The sequence below is a fragment of the Bos taurus genome, chromosome 20, assembly GCF_002263795.3.
Source record: "Bos taurus isolate L1 Dominette 01449 registration number 42190680 breed Hereford chromosome 20, ARS-UCD2.0, whole genome shotgun sequence".
In the NCBI taxonomy this organism is placed as follows: domain Eukaryota; kingdom Metazoa; phylum Chordata; class Mammalia; order Artiodactyla; family Bovidae; genus Bos; species Bos taurus.
Window position 1 is genome coordinate 38,018,916 of NC_037347.1, and position 19,479 is coordinate 38,038,394.

Genomic DNA, 19,479 nt, shown 5'->3' on the forward strand with positions numbered 1-19,479 from the left:
TAATTTACAATTATTATTAAGGGTTTGTTTTGGTTTGGTTTGATTTGGTTTGCCAGGCAAACTGTCAACCTCTCCTTCAAGATTGAAGCATCACATAAATGAGGATGATTGAACTTTCTGGACACCTTTCCTCATGTTAGGTGCCATAGCCTCTCATCTTCCTGTATCAGCCTATAGGCGGTTAACAGTTTGTAATTTGCAATTTTTAAAAAAAAAATTCTGTCTTTCATGAATTTGTTAACTCCTTGAAGTTAGATTAGATTAAGCTGAGTTTTCTTTTAGTAAGAGATTATCTTAAAAGATATTTATAAGGGGTTTATGGTTCAAAAACTTTCACATAAACAGTTTGATTCCTCAGAATAACCTTTTGAGATTGGTGGTTTTACGACCCTTTTAGAGATAAAGAAGCTGATGCTAAAGTGACTTGCCCAGAGTTAGTAGTTAAGTAATATAGATGTTAAGATGCAAACATCACTACACCATTAGATAATTTTGCAGGGATATCAATCAGTGGCAAATTTGCTGTTAGTTTTACTGTAATGTGGAAACTTAGTTGTATTATGGCATTAAACCTGGATGTAAACTACTATTTCTATTTGGTCTTCTTTTTTTTTTTGGTTCTTGTTGAAAATATAAATATGTGGCAAAATGAATTATAGAGTAGAAATTCAAAAATATTCATGTCTGATTTTTGTAGTTTAATGATACCTTTTGAATTGAGTACTTTTATTTCTTCTTCCCTTTATACCACCCAAATCCCTTTAAAATAAAGGTCTGAGGGTCATTTATGTCTTCCTGTTCGATATACGCATTCCTTCCCAGAAGCCTTGCAGAAGTTCTATCGTGGTGAGTTCAGGTAGGAATTTCTTACTATTGCTCTATAATTATCTTGTTAAGATAATCTTATTTTTATATAATTATTTTATTAATGTGTGTCATTAAAAATGCTGTTAAACAGAACAAATTAGGTAATATTTGGATTAGTCCATAATTGTAGCCATAAAAAGGAATTTATATAATACATAAAAAATAATACATTAGCTGAGTCACAAACACATCTAACTTGGCTTCTCCCAAACCTATTGGAACTATGTGGAGAAACCTTGCCGAATGCCACTTGGGCTATAATATAATTGTTAAGTAGAGGTTTTTCTCCTTCAGTGAGATAGAGGCCATGTCTCTACTTTAACCTTACATGCTTTTAGCAGTTTGGTAAAAAGATGATTAAGACTGTTGGTGAAAATTAAATGTTTAAGTTCTCTGAGATTTTGTATTTTTCACCCTCATCTTCTCCCATCCAGAGTGTCTGAGGGTTGGATTTATTCTAACTATAGAGATTCCTGGTATCTCTGTCTTACATGTTAAGTATTCCTGGTATCTCTCTCTTACATGTTAAGTATTTCCTAAACAGTGGAGATGTTTTTTTTAAAAATATTCCTTTCACTTAATTTGTTCAGTAGTCAGACTGCCCTGAAGAGAGAAGGGTAGAGGGAAGAGTTAAGATGAGGTAGACCAATTAATTAGAGCTAAGTTGGACTACTATTTTTCGCTGACTTAGCCTAGATTTTATAGTTTGAGAAAACCTTTTCTCTAGGTGTTTGTGAAATTGTATTAAATCTTCTTGACTTCTGAAATCTTTTTTTTAGTAGCGAGTTTCTTAGTAGCGAGTTTTCAGTTTCTGCTCATCTCAGAAGTTTAGCACCCTTACAGATGACTAATATATTCCAAGTAGGAGTATATTTTTGTGTACTTATCTAGTAGAATCTGTCCCATTGGCTTTTTGATATGTCAGTTTTTGATTTTAAAATCAATTAAACTTGATTCCTTTTTTTTTTTCCCCACTAAAAAGTCATTGAAGTTTTAGATGTAATCTTAAGTGTTATAGTATTTGTTATTGAACTCTTATGTAAAAAAAAAAATAATAAAACAGAAAAACATTATTACAGAATTTTAGGGAAGGAATTTTTATATAATCTGACCACCTTAACATAATGTTTTAATTTCATAATGTTTTCTTTTTTATATATATTATACTTTTTGATAAGTAAAACACAACTACATTAGCTCCATATATGGGATTTAATGGATACTTGATAAATAATTTGACTTTAATTCATGTTTTTTGAGGGGTCTGGAGAAGGAAATGGCAACCCACTCCAGTGTTCTTGGCTGGAGAATCCCAGGGATGGGGGAGCCTGGTGGGCTACTGTCTATGGGGTCGCACAGAGTCGGACATGACTGAGGCGACTTAGCAGCAGTAGCAGCAGCATAGATAAGGTAGATATTGCCATCTAAATCTGTTTTTGAGCAGGAATTTGTGGTGGGTTTTAGATATTTCTGGGGTAATTAGTTCATGGGATAACTAGTTGTTTAATATGAATTTTTTTAATTTGGAGAAATTATAATGTCTAATCCTTTGTTTAGCTTATTCTATTTCAATATAACTTGCTTTTTCTTCACCCTAAGGTGGTTGTGGAGGCAGCGAATTAGGTTATATCTTGAAGGGACTGGCATCAACCCCATTCCTGTGGACCTCCATGAACAGCAGCTGAGTTTGAATCAGCATAGTAGAGCCTTCAACATTGAAAGAGTTCATGATGAAAGTAGGTGGATTGGGAATTAAGTGTGTTTGGGGCAATATGTACTTTACAGTTCCTTTGATCTTTAATTTCTGAAAGTAATCATTTATAATTATTTGGGGATTTCAGTGCCACTGACTACATTTAAGGAAGTACAATGAACTACTTGAGTTGTAAAAATTTTTATGATTAGATTCTGAAATAAGAAATATAGCATATTTCCATAACAATTTTTTTTCTAGGGTGGGTTTGAAAACTCATTGATAAGGGAAGGACTATAAAATGTCTGAGAGGGTACTTGATATTTAAGGAAAGAGTCTTGGTCTTAATCTTTGAAATGTCAAAAAGGAAAAAGAAAGTGGTTGAAAGAAAATGAACTAATCTGTGGAAGACTTCATAATAATTATACATTTATATATTTGCATTTACATATATTTACTATGGGTCTAGTTATTGATTAAAAAATCTATTTGTTAGGAAATTTTTGCATCTCAGCTTAAGATTTGTATTTCAAATATTTGTGTAAGATGCTAAGGGAATATTAGCATAAAATGATATGCAGCTTTTTTGTTGTGTTAAGATGAATTCTCAGATTTGAGCTAATTTGAGGATTATATTTAGCAGTATTTTCCCACTTTGTCCCATAACTGTAAGATTTTCGTAATGCAAGAAGATCCCAAGAGATATCCTAAATATCTGTGGACTGTATAAAAGGATATTATTTCCTCTTGCATTTCATTTCTTGACTAAACTTTATCAGGAAAAGCTATCTTTACATAACTGTTTTCCAGCTTTGTTTCTGTCTGGTTGTGGTATTTGATGTTTACTTATATTTATTTTTTTCAGTTTTTCATGGTGATTTATAGCTTTATAGGTTAGATGTTCCTAAACTGTGAGTTAATGCATGTTTTAAAGATGGTTTTTCTTCCCCTGAAAAAAAGTCATTTGATTTTAGAAAATTTTTAAATAACTAGTTTTTAAAAATCTGGAAATCTTGCAAGTCATTCATAAGCAGATTTCCTATTATTGTTTTTGAAAGACTGCAGTAACTATTAAGATTTTAATTTTTTTAAAAGATTTTAAAATCTTAACTAGAAATTTTACTTTATATTTCACCAAAACAAGTTATTGCTGTCATCGAAAGATGTTCAGGCTTTGGTTGTTTTCACCAACAGTATATAGGATGTAGATTCATTGCTCAGATTCACTGGTTTTAGCTTATAAACTAAATATATATAGAAAAAAAAATATATATATAGAAACAAATTACATATAAACTTAGTAATATTCAGGATATTTACATCTGGTTACTGGTAGTTCTAGTAAAAGCACAAGAAATACTCAAAAAGAATTAAAAAAAAATTATTCAAAACTTAGGCACCAGTCTCTGAATGAAGGAACACACAAAATACTTAATATAATCAATGGTAAAAGGTCCCACACTGAGGCGTGTTAGTATACTAGGGATAAAGCAAACCTCTTGCAAGCTTCCAGAAAGGAAGTGGTGATAGTGGTGGTTATTGTGGTTGGAGCAGGTTATTTTATACATGAAGAATCTGGAATCAGAGTAGTTTCAGATTTCTCAATAACAACACTGTAAATTTTATATTAATTATTAATATTATTGTTATTAGCAATTATATAACATTTACAGTGTTGGCACTGTTTTAGAGAACTTTTTTGTTAGAGGGTTTTTTCCTTGATAAAGAGCTTTATTTTCTGAGAAAAAATTAGGAAGATTTCAAGATATATCTCATGTTTCCTATTTAAATTCTCTTCAGGTTGGCAGGGAACACTTCCTAAGAAACTGCCATTTGGGATTTTTGAATATAGGAGTAGGTTTGAGATTATAAATATACCACCATGTTTGATCCCTGGTTTAGCTTTTTAATTTGGAACACAGGATTAAAGAGAAAAAAATCCTGTTTTTTTTGCAAGAAGGATGATTTAACTTGAATCAAATAAAATTTTCTATTTAGTGTTATCTGTCCTTAACTAGATTATGTATGTGGTGTGCTCAGTTGCTCAGTCATGTCTGACTCTGCAACCACATGGACTGTAGCCTACCATGCTTCTTTGTCCATGGAATTTTCCAGGCAGGAATACTGGAGTGGGTTGCCATTTCCTTCTCCAGTGCATCTTCCTGATCCAGGGATTGAACCAGGCTCCCCTGCATTGTAGGCATATTCTTTACCACCTGAGCCACCTGGGTTGTATACAAATTAATGAAGAGGAGTTCATTTTTATTACCATTATACCCTCAAGGGAAGGTGTGTGCGTGCTAAGTTGCTTCAGTTGTCTCCAACTGTTTGCGACCCCATGGACTGTAGCCCAACAGGCTCCTCTGTCTATGGAATTCTCTAGGCAAGAATACTGGAGTGGGTTGCCATACCCTCCTCCAGAGGATCTTCCTGACCTAGGGATTGAACCCCGGTCTCCCACATTTCAGGCAGATTCTTTACTGTATGTGCCACCAGGAAAGCCCAAGAATGACATAATGATGTGCGTGCATGCTAAGTCAAGGGAAGGTAGAGTTTATTTATTTGTTAAAGAAAACTTTTAATCACATAAACTTGTAACTTTTTATTTGCAAGCCTAGTTGTATTAATTTGGATAAGTGAATTGATTTGATAAACAATCCTAGAATCTCAGTGGCTAAGTTTTATTTATAGTTCAGCTCATGTCCAAGGAGTTTTCAGGCAACCTCCAAACAGTGGCTCCTACTGTCTTCTAAGGCTTTTGATCTTCTGTGTGGTCCTTTGTAACTATGGGGAGAAGACAGTGAGAGCATGGGGGATTCTTAAGGAAGTTGTAGGAGCCAGGCCTTTTCACTACTTTTGCTCATATTCCATTGGCCATTACTAGTTCCATGAGTATACCCAAGGTGGGTAGCTCCAGAAACATAGTCTGACAGTGTGAGAGAATTGCTCAGGATTATGGTTTCTGTCACGTAACAATTCTATACTTAAAAATATAAATTAATGATTAATTTTGTAATGGATTCTCTTGAATAGAAAATTGTCAATTGCTATTGAGTCCATCTTTTCGTGTTTTGTTGAAGCAAGGTGTAAATGAACAGTTTAATGATTAAATAATGTTTGGTAGTCAATTAGCATGAAAGAAATATAAGCAGAATTAAGATGATTAATGAGACTTGAAGCAATTTTATATATTCTCTTCCTCCTTTGATAAAAGATTTCAGGTGAAATTCAGCAAACACATATAGTAAAAGTGCTATATACAGAAAGGAAAATTAGGATGAGGAGAAACAGGAATACACATAAAAAGTTAAGACCATACAAAAGAAAAACATATGGTTACAGTTTGGTGAGACTTAAGATTTATCAGTTACTAATATATAGTGACGGCTTCCTTGGCGGCTTAGCAGTGAAGAACGTGCCTCCCAGTGCAGGAGACAGAGGTTCCGTCCCTGGATTGGGAGGATCCCCTGAAGAAGGAAATGGCAACCCATTCCAGTATTCTTGCCTCAGGCATGACTTGGCAACTGAGTACAGAGCAATGTTTAGTGAGTACTTACTGTTAGTGAACATTTGTAGAAAATCTGTGAGGAGATACAAAACATTCCATTAGTGATTACACTATGTAAAGAGAAATAATTTAAACTATAAATTTTAACTTTTTACGTTGGCAAAACTTGTTAGTTGTAAAAATGTGAATATATTTAGTACCAAATTAAGACAATATCAGAAGTTAATTATGCAGTCTTAAGTACAATCAAATTTGATCAAACACATCATTCTTATATACCTTTTTGTATCAGATTCCTTCTGTATTGTGAGATCTAGCTGATAATGTTAGCCCATTATATAATTTAGTCAAATAAATTTTTAAAGATTCCATGGTATTGTAATAGCAACTTGTGGTAATTGAAAGAATAGTTGGGTCACTTTAGACAGTTAAAATCCAAAAGAAATTATACATGTAATTAACATTCAATAAGCATATAAACAAATAGGCTACAAGTCAGAGGAGAATATTAAATTGGTGGTTGTGTTGGTGACAGTGGTGGAAAGTTTTATAGAGTATTAAGTGTCTAATGTCTATTTATACATATTAACCTAAAACAAAATCTTAAAACAGCAAATTATCCCAGAGTTTACCATCTTAATACAAAATACTTGTGATTTCACAGAGATTATGAAAGTTAAGAATCCAAGAGAGGCTTAGCTTGTTAGTTCAGGTTTAGGGTCTCTGAAGAGGTGACAGTCAAGCTGTTGGCCGGGACACATAACTGGACTGGAAGATCTGCACCACAGCTCGTCACGTGGCTGTTAGCAGGCGGCTTCAGGTCCTCACTGTGTTGGCTTCTCCATTGGACTGCTTATGGAATATCTTCCCCCAGAACAAGTGATCTGGGAGAGGGAGTGACCAAGGTAGAAGCCAGGCTGTCTTTTTAAACCAAATCTCAGAAGTGACATACCATCATTTCTGCCTTATGTTGGTTGCATAGACTAATTCTGGTGTGATGTGAAAGGAAGAGTTATATAAGCATGTGAATACCAGGAGGCAAGAATCATGGGGGACCATCTTAGAGGCTAGCTGCTGCCTCAGTTGAAGTTAACGTTTAGCTTTGACTAAGAAAAAAAAGTGGAGGAGACAGAAAAGGTATCTTGTTCCATAGTGCATGCCCAGCAGGAGACACCTGGGTGCGGCGAACCTATTGGTGACCCTGGGAAGAAAGGGCTGGCATCTCAGGCTGGGGACTGGTTAAAGACAAAAAGTAAAGGGGACCATTTGAAGGTGAAAATCACACTTTGATCCAGAAAGCAGTGGGATTCTTTGGAGGATTTTGTGTGATAAAGTGCGGTTTAAGTAATCATCAAGGAAGGTTACATAAGTTGTGTGCACAGAACCTTGAGTAAAATAAAGATGAAAAAAAAAAAAATAAAGATGACATTTTTTTAGGAGTCATATAAGGAGATGTGGCACTGTTCTCCAGAGCTGCCATTGCTGAAAAACATTCTCTGTTTTCTATTTGAGAAATAATCTGACTTTTAACATAACTGATTTGGCTTCATACATGAGCCATGCAAGTAATTTGCTGCTTGAATCCAGAAATGACTCTCCCTTGGAAGAACTCCATCATCTCTACTTCTGAAGCAGGTTGTAGTTGGAGCAAAACTTAGCGGTGTGACAACTTGAATCTTATGCTGTGAATAAATATCAGTATATTTCATCACTCTTGAAAAATTGTTTCAAGAAAAACTAAGGTTTATTTACTCATTGCAGCTATAATGTTTAAATGATTTTATGGTTCTATATTATGAATACTTTAAAATTTAATTCATATGTTAATGTTAAGCTATAGACGCTATTAAGACAAATATTTTAATATTTTATAAAATTTATATGATAATATTTCTGAAGTTTTAAGGCACTCTCTTGGATTTTTCTTGCATTCTCTGCAGGGTTTGAGGCTTCTGGACCCCAGCTCTTGCCAGTGAGAGCACTAAATGAAGTCTTCATTGGGGAGAGTTTATCATCCAGGTACTTTTAAACTTGTCATCTTGAGTTTAAAATTTAATATTTTAGTAATTTTAAACTCTTTATTAAATTTCTACCACCTAAGATTTGTGAATAATTAATTCTATATAAGAAAAATGAATTACTAAATGAAATATTTCCACACCTTTGTACACATTAATACATGTTAAGAAGAAAGAAAGTTTCATTACCAAAAATGTTTGTGAAGCCCTACATTAAACAAAGTTACTCAGATTTCTTTACTGCAATATTTCCCTGAGCCTTTCATCCATTATATAGGTGCTTTATAAATGTTTAAGAGAATGATATATAGGCATATATTTGCAGTTGATATAAAACTTTGATCTTATACACTGTTCATATTAAAATTTCTCTACTGATTGTCTTAATGTTTCATAAAGTTGATTTATTTATTTGCTTGTTTTGATCCAGGATCCAGTTAAGGAGAACACAAAAATATTACTTATTTTTTTAATTAATCTTATTTGGCCATCATAGCCCTTTAGATTGAATTAAGAATAGTTTTTAGTCCCATCCCTGTTTTGTCATTTATGATTTTTACATTTTTAAATGGTTTAAGCCAATTGCAGAATATTGGCAGAATATTCCTTATTTTAGATTTGTATGATTTTTTTTTACTTTGCATGATAAAATTCAGACTAAGCATTTTTGACAAGAATACTGCATAAGTAATGTTGATCCTTTTCAGTGCAACATCATAAGGCAAGAGTATTGACAGCTTAAGACTTGTAACCATTATTACCAAAAATTAAGGTTAGTGAAGTTCTTCAGTGGGAATATAAAAACACAGTATATGTTTTATTACTGATAAAATCTATTTTGTGAGTGTTGAATATAACTTAGGCTTAAATTGTCAGCAGAATTTTTTGCAGAAAATTTGTGTGACCCTAGTTACTAATTGTAAAATGACTGCCATAATGTAAAGTTAATTTAACTCTTGGTGGTACATTTAGAACTTTCTTTCTCATTTTTGTTGTTGTAAGGGAGTTAGGGATGGAAGATTAGAGATAAATCTGTATTCTACTCTCCTGCTACCAGAACCATGTGACCTTTTGAAGGTCATGTAATTGATTCCCTGAGAGTTTCAAATTTTCTGAAATTCTCTTCATTATAAGTCATATTCTTTTATAGTAAGTTTAATTATGATGAGAATAATTTGTCTTAAAAAAAAAACACACATTTTAGCCATTAACTTACTACTGGAGGTAGTATTGAAGAGAACAAAACCTGATTCAACAGAATGATTTGAATTATCTTTTTGAGTTGTAATTATTTTAATATAATTTTAAATTTATGCAGTAAGATATATTGCACACCTGCTATGTGAACTAGGAATATAAAAACGAATAAGATAAAAGTAGTTGTGTCTTAATGTTTTGGAAGCTAGTAAAATACATAATTAAAAATTATTAAAAGTAAAATGTATTCTTCAAGAAATCAAATAAAAATATATACTTTAAAGAACTTAAAAATATGGTAAAGTGTAAAGATGTACTTATTTTAATATAGTAAGACTTATGCAGCAACAGAAAAAACTATAGCATATCAAGTTTGAAGCAATATGGAAATGAGTAATGGATACATTTATGTCACAAGAGAGAGGAAGAGAATATAACAGTGATATAATCTCATCACTATTGCTAAAGACAGGCAGAAGAGAACAACCTTAAAATGAGATTGGAAAAAGTCTCCATTAAAATAAGTAGATGACAAAGGTAAAGATGTTTTGTGAGTTTATGCTTATTCAAGGGAAGCCATTTAAGGGCTTACATTATTCTGTTTGTATATTTTGAAGGTCATAACTTCTGAGAGCTTCTACTAGCGTTGCTTTATGATTTGTACTTACTAAAAATAACTTACAAAAGGAGGAAAATTGGGATCAATGACTGACTTACGGAAATTCAGTGAGGGCCCGTTAGGAGGTGTCCGATCGGACGCTTCTGTTTCCTGTGGTGGCAGTGCTTTGGTGGGTTTACCCCTGATGCCGACGCTGGTTCTTCTTGTGGTCTTTGATGCCTCACCTGGTATCTTTACTAAGATTAAGGACAGCAGTGGGTGGGCTTCTGTTGCTACTGAGAAAGCCTTAACTACTGGAAATATTAGAAATTACTCTGAAAGAGTCTATGACACAGACGTAGGCAGAAAGGAAGTGAACACTTACTGAATGCCTGCTGCGTGTCAGGCACTGTGCATGCTGTGTGTGTTGTCACGGGTATGCTCATAGCAACTCTGTGAGAAAAGTGGTTGTATTTCTCAGTGAAAAAACTGAGATTTGGAGAATTCAAATCACTTGGCCAAGCTCATATGTTTAATTTAGCATCAGAACCATCATGTAAACCCAGTGTTTCTAATTCCAGATCCAGCATTGAGTTGTCATGAGAACTTATTACTTATTTTTTGAACTGCCCTGCCTGTACACGCCTTCCTCCTGGCAGTGCTGTTTCAAGGCCATCTTGTATTATTTCTTATATAGTGTCTTGTTTATTGCTTAAAGCAGTAAACGCTCTAAATAGTTGGTAATTATTACTGTAAAATTTCTGACCTGCATACTAGAATATAAACTTCTGGAAGATTGTGTCTATTAAATCCCTAGTACCTCGCACAGTGCTTATTAAAACATTAGGCACTTAATAAATATTTATAGATTGAATAAATATTGATGCTGTCATTATCTCCATTTTATAGGGCAATCTGTGGCTCAGAGAGGTGAAGTAAATTGCCCCAAGTCACACAATTAATAAATAACAGAGCCGGGCTAAGTCTGTGCTTTTCTTTAGTGTGTGCAATAGAAGTGTAGTTTTCCTGAAAACTGAAGTGCTTTGCTTGGAAAATGTGAAGTGTGGCAATATTATTCCTGCCTCATTTATAATGTTCTTAAACTTAAGAACATTTTAAAAGCCCAATTTTTTTCTTTCTCCTATTTGTTCTAACCTAGAATGTCTTATTCTTGGGCTGTAGCAGTGGACAATTTAAGAAGAAGTATACCCACTCTAAAGGGACTGTGAGTTTTATTGCTGCCTTAAAAAAATAATTTCCCTGAAACCAAAATTCTATGAGTTGACTAATCTTGATAAACTTGCATGTGAGAATGACACTAAATTCGCTGTTTGTTTTGGACTCAGCGTCTCTCTCCTGACTTTTCTTTCTCTTTACCTCTGCTGCTTTTCTGTCCCCACTTACCTCTAATCTCTGGTTTCTACATGATTCTGGCATAATAGCAGCCATTCCAATGGATTTGGCTGACTTGTCTGTATTGTATATAATAGACTAATGTACCTAAAATTCTTAATTTTCTAGGAAGACATAACAAAGCTATGAAATAGATTAAATGTGAATATTAGACTTGCTGTCTTTTATTTTTAAAGAGAATGCTGACTTCAGAGAAAAAAACGACTTGGAGTTGTATCATATGAAGCATTCACAAACCACGAGCTTGGCAGGAGAAAATGAAAGGGTTAGAATAAGAGATAAATTATCCAATGAATGTTAATATTTGCAGGGATGTCTAATAATTGTCATTGTTTTGAAAAGCTATATTTTGTTAAGGGTTTATTTTAGCTTTTTTATTTGCTGGATAAAAGTAGCTCAGTGTTTGTTGACTGTTGACACCATTATTTTAAGACATAGTTTACAAAATAGGCTTCTGTATGTTTCAAAAGCTCTTTGAATAGTTACAAATCACTTAAATATTCATGCAGTTAAAAAGTGGTGTCATTTTTTTGGGGGGGGGCTGGTGTCAGAAAACCCAGTTGACTCCATGTTTATTAAATAATCTTAGAAATATAAATCTTTAAAAAAAATTACAGTTCTTATTTTATCCCTAGTTTTGTTCACTGGTCCAGGACTGGTTGAGATTTTTCTTTAGAACCTCATTATTTCTGCTAGCTTACTATCAATTCAAAAGGCACATTAGTACATAACTTGAGAAACAAGAGTTAAGTAGAAACGGTTGGTAACTTGAAGGATTAGATGCAGACTTAGATGTGTCAAGGACTAGCTCCTGAGAAAACTCCCCTAGGAATGGCATTTTCTTTTTGAATTCTGAAATCATCTTCTGTATGTTTCCATAGCAGTGCTAGGTAAAAATTTATAAGAAGCTCTTGTTTGAAATCTTAAAGGACGGAGGCACATATAGGTCAGAGAAGGATGTAGACATATAGATATTTTTGAAATTTTTTCACTTAAATCAGTATTGGAATTAGCATCATGATATGTGTCCCTACTAAGTTAGGTATGTCTAAGTCAGGATGACCTACTTAGATTTCATCAGCTCTGAAAAAGATACTTTATCTCATTTACCATGAGACATAAGTTCTGCAAATCCAGTTTTATATTCTCAATTCATAGGGCTTCCTACTACGAGATTTCAGTTGATGATGGTCCATGGGAAAAACAGAAGAGCTCTGGCCTCAATTTGTGTACTGGAACAGGATCAAAGGCCTGGTGAGTAACTTGGAATGTTGCTTATCAAATTTTGTGAAATGCTTTAAGTAATATAATTTGCGTGTGGTCTCACATTGGTGTATCTGAGGCCTCTGATACGCAGGAAGGGGCCTGGTATTGATTTACTGGTTGGCTCAGTTTCTGTTGCACTCATCCACTGGGTCCAAGAGTCGAGCTTTGACTTACAGCTCGGCCTGGATCTGGTCATTCTTTATCTTCCTGCACTAGGTTTATAAAGAGAAAAAAGAAGATGAGTGTTTTTAGGGAGTGTATATTTTAAAAAACAAATATTTTAAGTTATAAAGAAATGAAAACAAAGTACAGTACCAAAAAATATGCCAGAAGTTTGTGCATTCAAGGCCTAATTGGAGATAACCTGGGACATCCTGAAACCTACCTGCCCTATGACTCCTCTCTGGGAAGTCTCTTGCACTTCTTAGCACACATGTGCCTATGCCTCCCTGACTTTTATCTGTAGCCGTCATCTCTCTTGAGTACAGGCTCATATTGTAAAATTACCTACTAACTACATAAGGATGTTAATAGCACTTCAGATTCAACACATTCAAAACTGAATTTCTTGTCTTCCTTAGTTCTCCTGTGTTTCTTGTCTTGCTGAATAGTATCACTGTTACTTACCCTTGACTTCCTAGTCTCAGGAAGACACATTATTCCCTAAAGGCTGGCTCTTAACTCTGGGTCTTCCTGTCCTCCCTCTGTACTTAGCAGTCTCTGAATCCTCTCAGATGTACTTCAGGAATTCTAGCCCCTGCTTTTCAGTTTCTGTGGCTGTTTCTTGGTGTCGCCCCCTATCTCTTTAGTGAATATTCTTTGTGCCTCATCTTGCTTCTTCAGGCTGTTATTCGTAACTCCTACCACAGAGTAATATTTCCATAATGTAGATAGATCTCACCATTTCCCTTCTGTGCTTTAAAACTTTCTTGACTCCTGACTGTGTTCACGTTACTCAGTCTGTCATATGAAGCCCTTTAAATGTGAGCTAAGGTTCCTTGCCAGCCTACTCCTGCCTGACCCTAACCCATTACACTGGAGGCTCTGCAGGCTACTTGCAATTCTTAGCACAAGCCATGTTCTCTCTGGGCTTTTTGTTTTTGCTCAATGTACCTTCTTCCTGCATTGACTGCCTGAACATTTTCCACTTTCCATCTACTGGCTAAAAATTCCAGTCTTCAAATGTCATTTAAATGTCAAAATCTTTGCTTAAGACCTTGTTCTTTTCATAAGCCTAATTAATCAATCCCTTTTTTTGCCCTTACCCAGCACTTTTTCCTCATAGCACTGTTATAGCACTTAGCACATAATTGGTTTCTAGTAAGTTCATACCCAGTTAGTTTGAGCAACTTGAGGCACATGGGGTGGTGACTAGTGACTTTTTTTTGTTTAATTTTTTCTTTGCTTAGCACAGTGCTTCATACTTATTCACTTAAAATGCTTTTTTGAATAAATGACTACATGCTCACAAATACAGCTAAAGCAGTACTTATCAAACTGACTTAAGTTTGAATTCTTTAAAACTTAAGTTTTATTTCCCCTACCACTCACCGTATGGTTGAGTCCTGTGTTGATGTTGCATTTAAATAAGTATGGCTTAGATTAGAAGTTCTGTCTTTTCTGTGTTGCTTATTAACGTCTGCTTTGTGCTCAGTGCTCTAGTATAGAGCCAGTTCTGTCTCTCTAACCATATCCTGTCCCTGCCACCTTGGTTACTTAGTCCCTTTTCTACTCAGCCTTATGCAGCTTGCTTGCTTCTGACATGATCTACTCTCCTGTTATCCCTGATAATTCTTTCATTATGATTGGATTTCCCATGTATCATTTGATCCTTTTTCTCTTCAGAGAGTAAGGGGAGAAAAGAGAAGCATTAGGGGAGAAGAGAGAAGGCTAGGGATCAGAGATACTGAGGGAAAGTTTATACGTTCTATCCATTACATTAATAATTTCAACATACCGCAGTACCATCTTTGAGCACTTTCTTTGTCCCAAGTAAGTATATTATCTTACTTAAATTCTCAAGAATACTCTGAGATTAGTTAGTTTTATTTTCACTGATAGACTATAAAAAGTCTCAAAAGTTAACTGACTTGCCCAAAGCCATGTGGCTGATAAATGGAGGAGGTAGGATTTAATTTCAGGGCTTAACTCTAAACCGTAGACTTCTGTGCTCCAGAAGGAGGAAAATCTTGGAGGGTCCCCTGTGGGAGGTTATGGGAAGTGTTGCCCATGATAGTTGCTCTTATTCCTTTAGCTGGAACATAGTTACATGCTGTGTGGCTAGAGGGGTGGGAAATGCAGCCTAATCATGTGTCTGGGAGGGTGGGGGGAAGAGCTCGGGGATTAGCTGTCCCATCTTTGCATTTCCAGAAATTCTTGCACAAGACATAGGATGTGGTGGTTACGTTGCATAACAAGCGTCTGTGCATCGTCTCAGTGTCACTCACCTCAGTCCTTTCTCCGGGTGGAATGTGTTTGCCGCACACAGTAGAGAAGTACCACAGAGCAGGGTCGTTTGTCTCCATGAGTTCTTAAGCCTGTTCCCAGTCCTCCTCCTTTGTACATTCTGTCCCAGCAGACCTAATTAACGATGAGGAGGTGTTCTTAAGTAAAGAGAAAGTTTTACTGGCTGATGAAGATACGAGACTCTTTGCCTTTCAGTTCGGTTGTCTTTAGTAGAAGTTACGTCCGATTGCACATCAGAACTCTTACAGTGGTGAAGGCTGTAGACCTAAGGAAAGAGTTGTTGTTTGCCAGCTCACACCTGCTTTGTCGTATAGTTTGTCTTTGATGTAGAATATAAACCACTCCTAAGGGTAGATTGAATTGGCTGAGATTTAGATTACACCAGCAGGAAATAAGTTTTAATTTAACCGCAACTCAGAGAACTTAGTTTGTATTGACTTGTGGTATTCCTAATAAGTCATAGTTCTAGGAATGTTAGAACATGTCTTGTAAGACTTCTGCTCTCTTAAACTAAGTCTTAACTATAGTAAAGATACATGAGTCACTATTATCTTTTGCCCTTTACATATTTTATTTCAGTGGAACCCTATTAACAGCTTATTTTTATGTGACTTTAAAATAGAATTCTAAAGCAGTAATGAGGAATTAAGAGTGTAACTCATACAGATTTCCTTGCACTTGACATTTTTGTTGAGTTCTTGCCAAGAGCCAGATACTGCCTTTAGTGCCTTATGGCTTGTAGTGTGTGACAGTAGTAATGCTAATGAGATAGGTTTTGTGAACCTCATACTAAACCAGAAGAAAGCCACAACACTTGAAGTATTTTGGTTTCTACCACATAGTAAGTGTGAGCAAGAGGCGAGAATGGAGCTTGGGGTGTTTGGAATGTAAAGTTGGAGGGTGAGTAATGGTGAAAAATAGGTTAGGCAAGGGCCATATTTTAGATTTTTTTTTTTTTTTTAGCATAAGGATATGGTCTGTGAATGACTCCAATTTTTTAATGTAAAAATTTGTATATCTGCATTTTTCTTAAGAGAATGTCCAAAATGTTTTCACATTTCTCAAAATATGGAGAGTATAGGATTAGAGCGGGTATATGGAGCATCTCTTATTCTTCTTCCCTCAAAATGTTAAGAGCCCCTGAATTAGGTTTAGAGTCGTGTGACTATGCAGTGCTGTTCCTTTTCGAAGGAGCATCTACTGGAAAGAGGTAGAGGCAGGAGGGGAATTCTAAATTAGCTGGAAGAATTGTGTTTTTTAAAAGAAACACCTTTCCTTAACCACCTGTTTAGTCCTTAGGTGGTTAAGGGTCTAACCACCTTTTAAAAGTTGCTGCTTTTAAAAGTTACTCCTGTTTGTGGTAATGTTTGTTCTTCAGTGGTTACGCATGGCATCTTGCTAAAGGTTTCTCACCTACAGAAATTATTTTATAATTTAAAGAAATACATGTTTAAAAACTGTGTTAGGACTTCCCTGGTGGTCCAGTGGTTAAGAATCCGCCTGCCGTTCAGGGGACACAGGTTTGATCTCTCATCTGAGAAGATTACACGTGCTGTGGAGCAACTAAGCCTGTGTGCCACAGCTACTGAGCCTGTACTCTAGAGCCCCGGGAGCTGCAACTGCTGAAGCCTATATGCCGTAGAAACCCGTGCCCTGCAAGAAAAGTCACCGCAGCGAGAAGCCCACGCACCACAACAGAGTAGCCCCCGCTCGGCATAAAGAGAGAAAAGCCCACAAGCAACAATGAAGACTCAGCGCAGCCAAAAAGTAAAAAATAAATAAAAATTAAAAAAAAAAAAAAACATTTTAAATAATACAAAGGGGATACAACGAAAAGCTGGTTTCTTTCATTTTATATTCTAGTACTAATCTCCAGATATAACCACTCTATATATTTTTTAATATAAGTAACACAAGGAAGTTCTATATAAATATATAGGACAGCTGACTCATTGGAAAAGTCCCTGATGCTGGGAAAGATTGAGGGCAGAAGGAGAAAAGGGTGTCAGAGGACGAGATGCCTGGACAGAATCACCGATGCAATGGACGTGGACTTTTTATTGGGCAAACTTCAAGAGATGGTGAGGGACAGAGAGACTTGGTGTGCTGCAGTCCATGGGGGTGCAAAGAGTCGAACACAACTGAGCAACTGAACACACATATACACATACATATACTGTATAATGCTTTTGGTTTTTTAACTTAACGTGTTGATATCTTTCCACATTGGTATTATACATATGGTTGTAGTATAGTCTTTTTAATATCTATGTAGTATTCTACTGAGTGGCTATATTTACCCAGCTTTCTGTGGTTTTGCTATTGTAAACAATGCTTCTGTAAATATCCTTATACTTGTCTTTGTGTATTATATGTGCAAGTATATTTTAGGATAAACTACTAGGTTGAAGAATATGTTCATTTTAAATCTTAACAGAATTGTCTAATTGTAATTTTTATAATTCCATTAGTATATGGGCATACTTCTCTTCCCATACCCATGTCAATACATTATCAGTTTTTAATCTTTAAAATCTGAGAAGAATCTTGTTTTAATATCTCCTCAGGTATGAGTGAGATTTAACATATTTTCATATGACTCCTGGACCGTTAACCCATGTACTTTGCCTACTTTTAAAAACTATATGAGGTGGCTATTGTTTTTTGGGTATGTTTTTGCCTGATAATTTCTAAGAGTTCTTTGTACATTAAGTAGATTATTCTTTTTTCATTTTTAGTATGTTTTTAGAACTAAAATAAGAAAAAATGTTTGTGGTATTTATTTCTAGGTCATTCAATATTAACAGAGTGGCACCTCAGGCTGTGGAAGATGTTCTAAATATTGGTGAGTACTAAATAGCTCTTATGTTACAATTATAATATGCTATATAATGTGTAGATTTTATTGTATGTTAGCTATATAGTATGTCACAAAATATTTTATTTAATCAAGATATTTTCCCCCTTTCTTTTTCCAATAGCAAACCGACAAGGAAATTTAAGTCTTCCATTGAACAGAGAATTGGTAGAAAAAGGTCAGTGACAAATGATCATAATCACTGACGTTTTCAGTTAAGTTCTGTGTATATTTTGAGGATGTTATCATGAAATGTACTTGTCTAATTAAGCAAAGCATAGTACTTTTTTGACTCCAACAATATAATACCCCTTAAAATATATTGAATCAGTAGAAAGTTTAAGTTGAAATTTTATGATTTTTGTCAGCCATGGAAATCTAACTTCTGTGTCAAAACAGTGTGATTGCAAACTTTTCCTGGGGAATAGGAAAATGTAGAAACATACACGTCTGGCAAATAGGAAATGCACACCTAAATTTGGTGTGCCGTTAATATCTTCTGAATGGGAAGGAATTCATTGAGCTGTGAATGCTTACCTTCACATTCAACTAAAATGTTATCTTATCCTTTTCCTACATACTCCTGCCCAGTCAGTTCAGTGTTCCTTTAAGAAAACCAGCACTGGTCGAGAAAGGATACTTACCAGGGAATTTGAAGACCTGGGTTCCAATCCCAGACCAGCCAGTCACTCACTGAAACAATGGGCAAGACTGTTTTCTTTGCTCCTGTGCTTCCTCAACAGTGGAATGAGGGAGTGGACATAGATTGCTGGGGAAGTCTTCAAATTTGTTAAAAAAATTATTTTAAAAAATATTTAAATTCATAAACTGAAAACCACATTCATTTGATTTACATATGAAATTTTAACACACTAAAGTCTATTCATCAAAAGTATGGACCTCAAACTAAAGCTAAATAGTGTTGTCTCTGTTTAGTTGAAGAGTATCCTAAGATTTCAAGGTAAATTATTTTTAGAAAAAACCCCCAAATCCAAACTTGTTTATAGTTGCCTTTACTTACCTATGCTGCAGTTGTCATCTGTAAACATTTGAATTTGAGAGTTATGGTAACAGATATGTTCATATTGGTTGCCTTTAAAGTGATGTAGCAATACATGATAAAGTATATTAACAGAGTCAATTCATTTTATTTGTGTGTTTTGGATTCCCGAAAGACTTTCTTTGTTGAAATGGTTTGCCTTTAAAATAGTTTGTAAACAGGAGTAAATCTCTGTGGTTACTTTCAGTTCTCTAAAATGGATTGTTTTCTCCCTCTCTGATTTTGAGACCTAAAATATTATTTTAATCATAGCTTTGAGTTGGAATTAGTGTTAAATCTATATCAAAGGAAGGAAAGTGAGGCATTTGTAGTAATTGATTCTTCATTAGATAATTTAACTTAAAACAGTATATATAAAACAACTGAAATTTACATCAGTTATGTAAAGTAATTTAAGGGTATATATAAAATACAGTGATTTTTATTTTAATAAACATACTGCTTTACTGAATGAATATTATTCCTTTGAAGATTTGACTTATCTTCAGAAGCAATAGTGAATGCCAATGGTGCAGTCACTGTTACAGACACTTCAT

General features: G+C 34.8%; 1 protein-coding gene across 4 annotated transcripts in view; it reads left to right on the forward strand.

The window, feature by feature from the left end:
- Positions 1–19,479, forward strand: part of NADK2 (NAD kinase 2, mitochondrial) — a 45,206-nt gene that overhangs the window by 19,940 nt on the left and 5,787 nt on the right. For 3 of the 4 annotated variants that reach the window (XM_005221585.5, XM_024981238.2, XM_024981239.2), the window contains 7 exons: positions 773–856; positions 2,467–2,603; positions 8,009–8,087; positions 11,041–11,106; positions 12,453–12,548; positions 17,816–17,871; positions 18,008–18,061. In XM_005221585.5, the coding sequence (XP_005221642.2) occupies positions 773–856; positions 2,467–2,603; positions 8,009–8,087; positions 11,041–11,106; positions 12,453–12,548; positions 17,816–17,871; positions 18,008–18,061 (572 nt within the window). 4 annotated transcript variants of the gene reach the window in all.